General features: G+C 37.8%; 2 protein-coding genes across 6 annotated transcripts in view; one reads left to right on the forward strand and one right to left on the reverse strand.

Moving 5' to 3' along the window:
* Positions 1 to 1,666, forward strand: part of dmxl2 (Dmx like 2) — a 36,040-nt gene extending 34,374 nt beyond the window's left edge. For all 5 annotated transcript variants that reach the window (XM_088921064.1, XM_088921060.1, XM_088921061.1 and 2 more), the window contains one exon: positions 106 to 1,666. In XM_088921064.1, coding sequence (XP_088777190.1) covers positions 106 to 315 — 210 coding nt within the window. In that variant the 3' untranslated portion in view covers positions 316 to 1,666. The remainder of the gene's footprint in view (positions 1 to 105) is intronic.
* A 728-nt stretch (positions 1,667 to 2,394) lies between these two features.
* gldn (gliomedin) lies at positions 2,395 to 13,384 on the reverse strand. Its single transcript, XM_088922202.1, has 10 exons — positions 13,055 to 13,384; positions 10,809 to 10,860; positions 9,638 to 9,655; positions 9,083 to 9,181; positions 7,077 to 7,169; positions 6,556 to 6,678; positions 5,502 to 5,585; positions 5,295 to 5,420; positions 3,029 to 3,179; positions 2,395 to 2,942 (listed from the first exon to the last, which is right to left on the reverse strand). Exons 1-10 carry the CDS (start codon positions 13,382 to 13,384, stop codon positions 2,477 to 2,479), a joined length of 1,542 nt encoding a protein of 513 aa, XP_088778328.1. The 3' UTR covers positions 2,395 to 2,476.
* Between the last annotated feature and the right edge of the window lie 798 nt (positions 13,385 to 14,182).

Here is a 14,182-nt window from a genome sequence, read left to right on the forward strand (position 1 = left end):
CATTGCATTACTCAACACCTGCGAGATGTGGATTGTTTCTCATGCAGCACACGAGAATGTTATCATTTCTGACACTTCCTCCCATTCCAATTCTGTTTTGGACAGGTGTGGAAGTTAACAGGTCATGGATTGATTCACTCATTTACAAATGAGCATGCTAAGCAGTCCATCTTCAGGAACATCGGCGCTGGGGTCATGCAGATTGAAACCTGCCCAGGAAATCGCATTTTCACATGCGGAGCAGATGGGACCCTGAAAATGAGGGTTTTGCCTGACCGTTACAATATACCTGCAAGTATATTTGATATTTTATAAATTATACACATAAAGCTTTTGACGGCAACATTTAAGTTCCTTGATTGTGGATAGTGGCAAAGTGAAGCTTACAGTTATTTTTCCAAAGCTTGATAAGAGATGCAAGGAATTCTACTTGAGTTTAAAAAAGTTACATTTGTTCCAGAATCTCTTATAGAGTGTATTGATAGGAAAGCTATGCATGTACTGTAATTGTAAAAGCGGTGCAATCACAGGTTATTGGTAGTGCTCTGTAAAAGTACTCAATGCCGAATTTTGTTTTTTTTTAAAAGGTGTGTATCTGTTGTCATTTTGTGCCCACAGCAATTAACAAAAAAAAATCAATAACAAAAAAACTCTTAGCTTCTACTACAAACACTGTAGTTCTGTATTTCAAGTTGGTGAGTGGTCTCCAGTGTGAACTGAGTTGTTGGATCTGCATTTTGTTTCTGCTGCTTACATCAGTATATTAAATGCCTGGCCCTTTAAACCTGTTTGTATTGTAGGGTTATGGTGACAGGATAAATAATGTGTTCTTACATGCTTCCATAAACGCTGTTATGAAGTGTTTATAAAATCCATGTAAGATTGCAGATCTATACATTGGGATATTCTGTGAAATATTGTAAATGTAATTTATGTTTCATCTATTTGGTGCATCAGTTTTGCATTTAAACTGGCAGATTAATCTAACCAGAAACAGGGTTTTGTTTTGCACAAAAAACTTTTCACTTTTTTTTTCTTTGCAGACTGTTGTATTTATATTTCAATTATTGCCTTTACATTAGGAATGTAAGGTGTATTACATAGCATACAGGGACACAGTACAACACTACTTAGGTTAGTGTTATTTTTTAGATGATTTACCCATAAAAAAGAGAACCTTTGCACTCAAATGTGGGACACTACAAAACTTTATTTAAGAATACAAACGCTATGAAGGAAGAAACTGTTACATTTACAAATGAATGTCTGGCTTTTATTTGGCCAAGTAGTAAATAGTTTGAAATAGTTTTAATATATAAATATATATAAATTACCACAACAGCTTGTACAAACATTTAAGCTTTTCTTTATTCTCTGTAACATAAAAACTGAATTAGTTCTTTGGTTAAATGTATGGTATTCATTAAACATATTTGTGTTTCAGTCAGAACTATTGCAAATCATGTTTATGTAAAACTGTTTAACTGAATGTCCTCCTTTTACTTAATGTCTGTGTTGTGTATTTATCTCAAGCATTAATGCACTGTTCATGGGGACAAAACGTTTCATTGCAGAGAATTAATTCTGTGTACGAGAACGGGTAGTTCTGTCATTGTTAAGAGTTTTACCTTTGTAAGTTGAATAAATTCTTTTTATTTCATGAAAATTTATCAAACTTTGTTTTTATTTTAAAAGCTAGTTGTTGACTTGCAACGTCTTTCTGTGTTCAAGGATGAGAACATTTAATCTTCTATTGGATAAATGCCCGTAATTGTGCACATTAACAACACAAATTTAAACATTAAGAATTTTGTTTATATTATGTGCTTGTTTGTAATTAAAGTATGATCTGAATGATAAAAGCCTAATTTGAGGGAATACTTCCCTAGCTTTTAAGCATGTAAATAATGGAGAATGTGAATGAAAACATGAGTCTTTTACCTGAAATCTTAAAAGCTAGATTTGATAACCTTCTCCGTACATTATTTTAGATTTAAAGTATATTAAAAGGATTTTCATTCTCTAAATAAACAGTATTTAAGGGAAATTAAGAACTTGGTATACTTCTTATCTCAAGGCATTTTCCAGACAGTTTTTAAGAAATTGTTTACAATTAAGCATTTTTAAATTAATTCCTAGAGTCTTCACTTCATTTACTGTATTTTAGAGTGAAGTGATCGGTGTGCTCTTTGGTAATGGAATGAAAGAAAAGGTTTTTCATGCTTACAAATGTGGAGGTAATATGTAAAATTTTAAGGTTACTTTAGATGTAAAATATTTTATAAACCATGTTTTAAATGCACTTTAATTTTGATTTAATTGGACACAGACCAAAAAGTAATGAATAATGTCACAAACACATTTAAATATAATAAAAAAATAAAGCCTGCTACTTATGCCAAACGTATAAAATTGTACAAAACAAACTTTTAAAATTAAATGGTTTTGGATGTTTTTCCATGCAAATTTCTTGTGATCATTCATCTGATAAAAAGTGTACGTTGTATGCTTTTACATAGCTGTTGTCCCATGTATACAAACGATGATTTTTAGGATTATAAGACAGCATTGCCAAAACTCCATTTGATGATCTTAGATCAAAATTGACATTGACCGGTTTCTCTTTCAGTAAATCAAAGGCATATGTAACTCTCATGTCTTTAGTATCAGTAACATAGAGGACTCCACAGGCTATGAACGCATTGCCAGCTTTGGACCTTGGGTAAGTCGTATTAATGTATTGAACAACAGAAAATGATTTTTCCTCCAGTTTAGCCACCATAATATTTTCATCAGAATGTGAAGCAAAGATGATCCAAAGCCCATTTTCATCTGCTGCCAGGTTGAAGTACGTCTTGGAGTTGTGGAAGAGATAGGTGAGGTTGTGGAACAAAGCATTCTCTATTTTCGTAGTCCATAATTTTTTGCTGCTGAATTCATACCTGTAAAATAATGGAGATGCTGACAAATCAATTTCAGGGTCTGGAGGCAAGAAAACAAAGTGGCTCTCTTACTTCAGAACACTTACTTTGCAATCTTGTATGTACCACCAACATGATAGTAGAGAGATCCGTTATGTACAATATGACCGCACCCCTGGTAGAACTTCTTTATGTCCAACGTCAAGCTGCTGTTGCTCTGGAGTGAAGCAATGTTCTTATATTGCTTCACGGCTCGACCTGTACGATAACAACAAAGTTTTCCAGTGCAATACAACCAATTTCTTAAATGTTTTCCAAACACTAAAGACACTAAGAGTGCGTAGCCCTGTTGCCTAGATGTTGCTAATCAGAGCTTGGGTTGAATCCTTGGGTGACCAGGACTGGAAAGCAGTATTGTACAATTCGCTGAGACACCAGGGCTGGGTGGGTTGGAGTCAGCCACAAGTTCCATGCCTTGCTGAACAAAAAAGTCTTCGCAGCTGCAGGACAGCCACGAGCTTGCAGTGAAGTTGGCGAGTGATGCACAGTTGGTGCAAACCCCTATATGAAGCTGCTGCATTAGCGGTATGTCAGTCAGTCGGATGCTCCAACATGTGGGCATGTTAGAAGAGTACTGTACAGTATATGCACAGGTCCCCATGGGGGTTAAAGTGGCAAAAATGGATGGATATGAACCATAGAAGGGGCATTTAGCAGTTTCATTTTTTTTTAATTGAGAGTAGTTTAAAGGTAATAGTGCATGATAGCCAAGGAGGTGAATGTTGCCATCAGTTATTTCTTGTATTATATTTGTCATTAATTCAGGAGGATCTGTTTTTTTCACTTTGCTATTATAGTGTTTTGATCAGCAAAAATGGCAAAACATCCCAATTAAATACATTATGATATAATACTGTAACAACAAAATGTGAAAAAATGAAAAATGAAAAGAAAAGTTAATACTTTTCATAGTCACATAGTCATAGTCATTGTCTTAGATGGATTTTGTACAAATATGTAATATTCTATATTAAATATTAGTTATTTATTGTATAATAAATATAGCCATATTTAATGTTCAGAAAGAGCCTGCATGTTTTGATGCACAATGGGTGTATAAAGTATTGACCCCCATTGTATTTTGCCATGTTTTGTTGTATTACTAAGGGAAACCCGACAGACTTACATATTTTTTACCCTCTTGATCCATACAACATCCCCTAACACTACTGATGTGTTTAAAAGTTTGGAGCTAAAAATTAAATTAGTTAAAAATGGACAGTTCAGATGAGGGATATAAAAAAGACTTCAAAGGAATAAAGTATCCCATGGAGTACTGTTAAATTAGCTATCAGAAAGTGAAGGACATAATATTACTCAGACTCTTCAATGACCAAGTCGTCCTCCAAAACGCAGCAGCTGGGCCAGAAGGACAGTGGTCAGAGAAGCTGTCAAGAGGCTGAAAATAACCCTAAAAGACCTACAATGTTTCATAAGTGAGATGGGAGAAACTGTGAGTGAGTCAAAAATAACTCAGGTACTCCACAAATCTGGGCTGTATGGTACAGTGGCGAGGAGGAAGCCCTGTTTGAAAAATCTCACAGGACGTCCCTTTTGGACTAGGCAAAACCGCACATAGGAGCCTCTAAAACAAAATGGAAAAAATTGAAAAAAATGTGGTCTGAGACAAAAAACTGAGTTGTTTGGCCTTAATGCAGAGTGTTATGTCTGGTGAAAAAGCACTACTCATCACTCGCAAAACACCATCCCCACATTGAAGCATGGCAGTGGCAGCATCATTTTTTGAGTTTGCTTTTCATCAGCAGAGACTGGTAGGCTTGTCAAAATACAGGCGCCGAATGAATGGAGCAAAATACAGGTATAGGCAGATCGTGGCTAAAAACCTGGAAAAGTCTGAAAAAGATCTGAAACTGGAGATTTAGATTTCGACAGGACAATGACCCCAGAGCAACCCTGAGTGGCTTAAAAAGAAGGTGAAAGTCTGTATTTAAGTACAGACTTAAATCCCATGGACGTTCTGTGGCAGGAACTGAAGAACTGAACTGAAGCTGTCCAGCGCCTCAACCCTAGTAACCTGCAATAGCTGGAGCAATTTTGCAAGGAAGAGTGATCTTAAATTAAACCCGCAAGAAGTGAAAAGCTGGTTACAACATAGAGCAAAAGACCTGAGGTTTTTTTTATGCAAAAGGGGGAGCAACTATAGTATACAGTATACTGTATTAAATGCTGGTCCAAGTTGGGTTTTTCAGTTTTATATTTTTCATAAAATTTTCTTTTACAATAAAAATGATTAATCCCATTTAAATGTTGGTACACAGCAAAATGGGATAGAGGTCCAATGTCTACACCTACCTGAAAAGTGTTCGGCTACCCAAATTCGTTCATCATTTTCGGATGCAGTATCTTGCATCCATGTCCCAAATGTGGTTTCCATTTTTGTGATGTCAGTAGGACAGCTAACAAACTTTATGATGCACTCTAGTCGGAGAAAACTGTGGTTAATAACTTGAAAATTGAGCAAAAACTGAAAAAAGTAAACACTAAGAAATATATTAATACCAGCTTTCTTCAAAGGGGCTGCTTTTACTTTTTCTGGAGCTTTTCCAGCTAACGTGTCATCATTTGGGACAGCATATGACAAACCTGTGGGAGAATAAATACAAACAGAATAGTGTGGCACTTGTAATTATTTTGAATTTCTAAAAATGGAATGTGCATTTTCTATACACGATATGATATTGCTTCTGGAAAAACAGGCCCTAGTTTGAGTGTGTGCGCGTTTGTGTCTGTGTGAGCCCTAAGTTGGACTGGTGTTCCCTACAGGGTGTATCTGCCCTTGCGCCCATTGCTTGCAGGAGCAGGACACAGCTCCCCTGCGACCCTGAATTGGATAAAGCTGCTAGAAAATGGTTGGATGGGTGGATAGTCAAAGACAGAAAGGCCTATTTTCAGAGTACTTGGTTGCACTCTTGTCAGGAAAGGGAGGGGTCCATTAGACTGTGTGCCATAGACTTGTCAGCCTTGTCACCAGCAGCCATATCACTCTGCAGCTCACAACTGGCAACCCACTGAAGCTCAGCAGGTGTGAGCCTGGTCAGTACCTGGATGGGAGACCTCCTGGGAAAAACTAAGGTTGCTACTGGAAGAGGTGCTAGTGGGGTCAGCAGGGGGGCGCTCACCCTGAGGTCCATGTGGGTCCTAATGCCCCAGTATAGTGACAGGGACACTATACTGTAAACAGGTGTCGTCCTTCGAATGAGACGTAAAACCGAGGTCCTGACTCTCTGTGGTCATTAAAAATCCCATGATGTTTCTTGAAAAGAGTAGGGGTGTAACCCCGGAGTCCTGGTCAAATTTCCCATTGGCCCTTACCAATCATGGCCTCCTAATAATCCCCATCTATGAATTGGCTTCATTACTCTGTTCTCCTCCCCACTAATAGCTGATGTATGGTGAGCGTCCTGGCGCACTATCGCTGCCGTCGCATCATCCAGGTGGGGCTACACACTGGTGGAGGGGAGTCCCCATTACCTGTAAAGTGCTTTGAGTGGAGTGTCCAGAAAAGTGCTATATAAGTGTAAGCAATTATTATTATTATTAATTATAGACTTACTGATGCTGTTCTTCTGGGCCCTTGCTCTGTGACTTCTGTTGCCTGGAGGTCCTGGGGGTCCAGGGGGACCAGATGGACCGACTGGACCAGGAGGACCTGGAGGACCTACTGGCCCAGGAGGACCTTTTGACACAAGAAAAGATCAAAACAGGATGTACTGTATAAAGCCGGGGAGCAGCACAAGGGCTCAAGTCATCTGTAAGGCAATGATGTGGCAAGAGCTTCCTTGTTGGTTTGTCTTTTCCTTCATGGAAGAGCTGTTTAGGTTAATAAAAACATCTGGCATAAACAAAACAGAAAGGCAGTGCAGCATTCTTCCAAAGTGAGGAGAATGTGTTCGATTTTAAGTTGTGCAAGGATGTGAAAAGAATTCTTGGGGTTTATAACCTGAAGCTTTACATCGCACATGATGACGGTGAATCTAAATTGCAAACAGTCCTGTATGGAATCTTGGGACATCTGCTTGAAGTATGTCCACCGTGTACCTGTGTTGGCCTTTAAGGGTCAGTTCTTGGCCTTACCCTCCGATAAGACATCGTTAGAGGTTTCTCCCATTTCCCCCTTTGGGCCAGGATCTCCTTTCTCTCCTTTTTCTCCTGAATCTCCTTTGTCACCTGAAATACAGAACAGTCTTGAGCGTTTTCAGACAGTGTTTCACGTGATCACAAGAGCCTGATACTTCCCCAGATCTGACCACTTTTACTTTAACACTTCAGTAGCGCAGGAGAAACAGAACCTTGGGACAATCATGTGCATGATAAGAACCTGGGAAGGCAGGAAGCCTCACAGATTTCCCAACACATGGGAATCTAATTTAGGACTCTGTTAGGCTATAGGGCTGTGCTCTTAAAACAGTGGGTTCAGACGATTAGTCTTCATCCTTGATCTCTTCAAGGCTTTCTTGAACAGACAGCAAATTGTGCCAAAATGTTTTAGATTCCAGCATAATGAGAGGTTAAGGACTGTTCTTTCTGTATATGTTTTAAAAAAGGAAAGAAGGGGGTTTGTTGCATTCATATCCTCCGCCCAGACGGGACAGGGAGAATTCAAGGAGATCATTTTCCAAAACACAGTCATACATTTGTTCTTCGTGATGTATGTTCCTTGAATTGTCATCTTTCAAAGCCCTGCTTTCACTGCCTGTTCATTCATTGTTCCCCCGTTCTGGCCTGACTCATGGGATCAAGCTTCTGGTAGTAAAATAACGTTAGATGTTCACTGAAGTTTTCGGGGGAAATGTCAGCATACTGTCGAAACCACAGTCATGAATAACATTTTGTTGGGAAAGAAAACTTGGATCTTTGTGCTTTTCATTTCCTGTGCTAACCTATAGAGAAAAAAACTGTAGTGCCCACGTTTGATAAAACATTTAACAGCCACAGCGAGACAAAGCCCTATTAAAATGGCAAATCACCGAGTCACATAGCTAAGACTGTGACTCAGAGGCCAATAGCATTTCAGTGGATTGAAAAATATCAATTAATATAATATACTGTACATTGTGTCAAACATTTACCAAGATATTATTGAAATTGTATCACCCACAGATTTTAAATATTTAAAATCAAAATGTTAAAAGCAGCAATTAAAAGTGAGTTTCTGCCATTACTATACGATATAAATAAAATGTATTTCCTATATTTTCTCAGAAATGTAGAAAGTTATGTACGATATAAGAGGTATTTGCAGGATCCTGCTACATTTTTGCCTTCTTGTTTTATTGTTGAATCCCATGCGCAGACAGCCCATGTCACTATCAAAAAGACCACTGAACTTTTTTTATTCAAATGAGAAAATAAGGCCTCCTCTCTTCCTGAACATGATCATATGTTCAAGTAGGGTTATAGATCTTGAGGTTAAGATAAAGATTCCCCGCCCAAGTCAAACACAAATTCACTCTTTGTTACCCACTGAAATATGAGGTTAAGTTGAAAATGCAAAATCACAATGTCCTCAAGCTGCTATGGTTAATATTGTATGTTAACATAATTATTGCATTGTTCGATATTGGAAAATTATTGTGATTTCCAAAATACAGTCAGTATTTTTATCTCATAGAAATTTTAATAAGAATTTAACAAGCTGTCGAATATAAATGGATATAATGGATATAGTGTTCTTAATACTCTGGCGTTAACTCGCCTGGCTAAGGAAATTACAGTGCTGACTGTAGATCAGCTCTGTCACAACGCCCCTCACTTTGAAGGAATGAACCAGGGAGCTGCTGAAAGGGTGCAGCTGGGGAGGAGGGAAGGGGGTAGAAAAGATATAAAGAGTTGTGGGCGGCCTTCATAGGAGAGAGGAAGTGCAAGACTGCTATTTGACCTCTTCCCGAACTTCTGTTAAATAACACCATGAATCTGAAGATGATGAAGCTGCTTCTTGGCATCATTTCCAGTCACCCGTGATCTGTACGCACATGTGAGTATGGTGAAAAAGAGCTGGTCAGTTGCGATTACACATCTCCTGACTTATTTAACAGGAAACGGACTCAAGACAGTGGTTCTAAAGGGGCGTCTGCTGTCACCTTTCTTTCCACGTTTCCCCATCTCTCCCGGGTCCCCTTTGAGTCCCGGCAGCCCGTCCGTTCCGTTGTAACCCGGCAGGCCGTCCAGGCCAGGCGGACCTGCAACAGAAACCACAGCGCTGGCCTTGCCATCTGCTACATAGCCTCGTTTCACAGTAAGTCCCTTTCATTTGCGGAAGAGAGTCAATACGCAGCGGAACGGAAAATTTTGCACGAGACACAAAAGCAAACAAAAACATTGTGACGAGAACTGTCCTCCGTCCCCCAAAAATAGGAAAAGTAAAAAAGCAAATCTAAACTCAGTTCTTTTAGTATGTTTTTGTAGTTGCAAGTATTTTACAGTATATAACTACAAAGCCATATACAATTATAACTATAACATGTTATGCTGGTGATTATATGATTGTATTATAATAATGTGGACTATATTGTAACTGGTGTTTCAGAATGTGACTCAAAATGTGAATATTGTTGTGCGATTTTCAGTTAATTATATGATGCAATGCAGAATTATTCATTTTTCTCTATATTTTATTCATTACATATTTTCCTTACCAGTTGGTCCTGGAGGTCCTATAAAGGAAAACAAAGAGCAATTAGTTACACATCATTATACACATTACAGATTATACATCTTCTCTCTAGATATGTAGTTAATGTTATGTTTCTAAACAATATATTTATTATTTTCTTTTTGTAACTGGCATTTTTAATCATTGAAAGAAATTACTGTCTTATACACATTTCTAAACTATTACTTTATTTGGTTCTTGCTTCTTTTAAGTTTTATGTGTATAGCAGCCTCTAGAGCTATTAGTACCCTTGACCTGGGGTGCTATCTGTGTGGAGTTTATATGTTCTCCCTGTGTTTGTGTGGGTTTCTCAACTTCAAGCTTGGTCACATGTGGTCTTTATAATAGGATAACAGCACAAAACCTGCATCAAACCTAATGACAAATAGAGAACATATGAATCAGTTTTCTTGATTGGCTATCAGAGTCTCTAGTAGAACGGTTATAGTATGTGGTCAGGAAAATCAGCACGCAAGTGCAGGCTGTGAATCACGTGGTGCTGGAGAGTTTCTGCCTCGAGAAGTGGTTAAATAACCTTCAAGAGTACTTTAGGAAACTATTAAAAGGCTACAGGAAGAGCATGCTCAAAGTTTTCAAAGCCAAGTATTCACAAGATACTGTGAAATACCCTCAATCATGCTGCAGTATGATTGAACATAATGCATTTAGAAATATAGGAACGAGTAATAGGTTTATTCCATGCTGAAAAGAGAAGAGAGAAAATACATTTCGGCTGTGAAGCCTTCTTCAGGTGTCATATTTAGAAATATATGCAACTTTTATTGAAATATGTTGTCGTTTTACAGACAATAATGACAGTCATACAAGTCTGTAGTTTTTTGTTTGCAGTGAAAAAAAAAATGAATGTATACCTCAAATGGACATGATTTCTATGTCAAATAAACTTTTTGCTACAATATGCCAAAAGTCGGAGTGAATCTGGAAGCTACAGTAAAGTGCATTTGTTTAGTAATATTAAATGTATATTAAGATTTCACTGCATATAGTTTTTAAAATATATATATTTTTAAATTTCTATTTTTGAAAATATTTGGACATTTCTTAGTCACTGTATATGCAGTATACTATATTCATATATTGTACAAATGGGATATGAACTATGAATAATCAAAAAAAATACTTCTGATACATACCTGTTAAGCAAATTCCTTTAGTGCTGTTACAGAGATCCACCAAGACTCTGACCTGTTGGACAGCGCATTGACAGAGGCTCAGTGGCTAATTCTAATTTTGCACATCTTCAGGATGGGCTGGAAAGCCCTGTTTGCTTCAATGCAAAACCAATACCCACATCAATTCTGCACTCATTTCAATTTCAATCACCCCTGCAAACTGCCAGTAACTTTTCCGAACTATCATAATTTATTCTCAGATGGTGCTTTCGGGGATGAATACATTTAAAATGTTTTAGATGCAATCGGGGGTGCAGACAATACTCTTTCCCCTTATTGTTGAATAACTGAATACTATCTTAAGATAAGATATTGACCTCATTTTGAGACCTACTATAAGTGATCAGCTGTATTATTTGTTGTGTGGTAATGGAAATGGGCCTTTTTATTGCAGTTGAACTTGTTTTGTGTAATAAAGTGCATGCATTTGACTAATAAAATCACAGCATTGATCTCTTCCATAAAGAATGACTTAGGTAACACTTATGTATATTATACTCTATGACATCCTTTTATGTAATTTTCTGTAGATTAAGCTTACCATCAAACACAAAGCCCGTTCTGTGCAGTTTACAGTGGGAAAATTTGGTTTCAAAGAGTGTGAATGAATTTAACGTGTTTTCCTCATAATTGTTCATTGTCAGATATCACTTCTTTTCAGCAAGTGTCTAAAGTGTGCATTAATTTTTTGTGAAATATATATTGTACAATGCTATGTTTCCAAACACTGTGTTGTGTAGGTTTCACCTCATTCAAGATGTATTATTATTATGTATAGATCACATGAGAGCCCTGATTATACCTCATTACGTGTAAACGCACATTACAGAGGAACATTTTGACTGCAGAATTTGGGTGTATGACGCAAAGCTTCACATCTGAAATGTTTCTTTCTTTTTCTTATTTTCACTTTTCACCACAGACTCAACCTCCATTTGTTCTTTTAAATTTACACACTGATGCAGCTTCCTATTCAAACCATTGCTTATTACAAAGGGTCACCTTATAAAGAGTTTGCACTTCATAAATAAGACAGTGACCATTATTAACAAGAAGAAAAATAAAGGTCTTGCCATAGTTGAGGCTTCAGTCTGAATAAAAATCGTGAGTGAAGCAACAGAGCCAAAACACTGACTGACACTTGTCTGACATAAGCCAGGCAAGATACTTGATTAAATCTGAGAGCCATAGGTTCAGAAAACTACACACCAGCCAAATGGCATGTTAAGAACATAAGAACAGTTACACAAATGAGAGGAGGCCATTTGGCTCATCTGACCATGTAGTCATGTGGTTTGGAGCTAATTGATTTTTGAACGAAACTAAGGTCTCGGGTTCAACAACATGACTGGATTTTTTTTTCCATACTCTCTTTAGTAACTTCCACTGATTTGGTCTTGTAACACACTTAAGTTACAGATAAGGGCACCACATAAAAAATATCAGACTGTGACCTTGAAGCAGAATGAAGAAGAATGAGAGGAGAAAGAGACAGTGAATTAGAAAGCACCAGAAGAGAGGGGCGATGGACAAAAGCTCTTTGTGTCACAATTCAACCTTTTTATTAAAAGAACTCTGAAAAGTGAATCTAAGCTCAATATAGTAAGTTCGGATAGTTACCATAATTGTAGATTTTCTTAATTTCCATTTTATATTTTATATTCCATTTTATATCCGCTTCATGGGACTGTTATTGGGCAGCGGAGCACTTTTAGCAACAGACTGCTCCAGCTACGGTGTTCAAGGGAATGTTTCCACAGGTCTTTCCTCCCGGCGGCTGTCAGGGTGTATAACGCTGCCCTAGGCTCGGACTGTTAGCCCTTCATTTGCTCGTCTATGGACAGCATGTTGCTCCACTGTACTTTTTGGACACTCAATCTGTATATACCTAAGCACATTTTTCACATATTTTATTGTTTTACAGTGACTATGATAATATTTTTCACACACCTATGTATTTATTTTTATTTATTTATTTTATATTTATTTTGTATTACTGTACGTATTCAAATTTTTTGTCTATCCTGATGTCTGATTTTTTGGCTTGCCTTGGGCTGCTGTAACACATCAATTTCCCTTCAGGATCAATAAAGTCTTATCTATCTATATTAAAGAGTTCATTTATATTCTTATTCATTGTTCTCAGTTTTTATATTGCATTGATAGGTGTGTTATTCATCAAGAAACTTTAGCAAAATCAGACTCACTGGGACCATGGAGTACGTCATCATCATCAGCATGTCCTCTTGCTCAGCTCTGATGTGTGTCTCCCGCAGCTCCTGGCTCCTCTTGTTGCGCGAGTACTGGTACTGCCCAGCATCCTCAGCCTGGTCCCGGGTCACCTCTGAGAGGAACTCCACCACTGAGCTCTTGGAGAATTCCTGCAGACGAGCCCCCAGGTCAGCCAGCTCACCGGACAGACGGCCGTGCTGCAAGATGAGAAAGATCATCCCTGCGCAGTTCAGCATAGTCAGCACACCCAGCCCACAGAACAGGACACGCAACCTCCAAGAGCCGCTCGAACTGCTGGCTTTCATGGCTCAGCTGGTCCTTGAAGCTGCACCAGTCTCTAAATCTGTCTTAGAGCAAAACTAAGCAAATACGCCTAAAACACAAAACTGTCCCAACTTTTGTAGAGTTGGAGGTTGGAATAGAAATGCAGCCTTTGTGCTCCCGAAAGTCAGACAGTATTAATGTTGCGCAATCCCAGTGTTCTGGAAAGAACTGTAAGCCTGTTCAGGCACCTGATTTATATGCGGTAGTGCCCATTTGTGCACAGTGACTATGGCTGTGGGCTGTTTTTGACATAATTCACATTCATAGAGCAGTTAATGATGTGGAAGAAGTTCAGAGGGAGAGGGTCTGGAGACAAACGTTCTGATGCTTCTGAACACTGACTTGACCTACTCTAGTGCTGACTTCTAGAAGTCTGAAAAGATCCATGTTAAAAAAAATATTGTAATAGAATATATTCACTAGACTTCTGGGGCTTAACTGTCAAGAATTCTGGAATGTCATAATGGTTGGAAAATTATATTTTAGGGTATACCTCCCATTTAAAGCTTTGTCTTCACCATACCCAGTTAGCCTTCAAAACTGAGAATTTGATACATAATATACTGTGTGATTTTCTCAGTGGTTACCAAAATAAGATACTAATATACTAATTTTACTATTTATTATACTGTTCGAAGACCTCCCACATTCCCTCTGTATACATTTCTTTTAATAGTAATGATTGAAACCATAAATTAGTAATAATACTAATAACTGGATTAGTGGTACAATACCAACTACTGAAATATCTTTGTATTCTATGTAAAATCAGTTTAAAC

This window comes from Atractosteus spatula, chromosome 7 (assembly GCF_055471065.1).
Source record: "Atractosteus spatula isolate fAtrSpa1 chromosome 7, fAtrSpa1.hap1, whole genome shotgun sequence".
NCBI lineage: Eukaryota > Metazoa > Chordata > Actinopteri > Semionotiformes > Lepisosteidae > Atractosteus > Atractosteus spatula.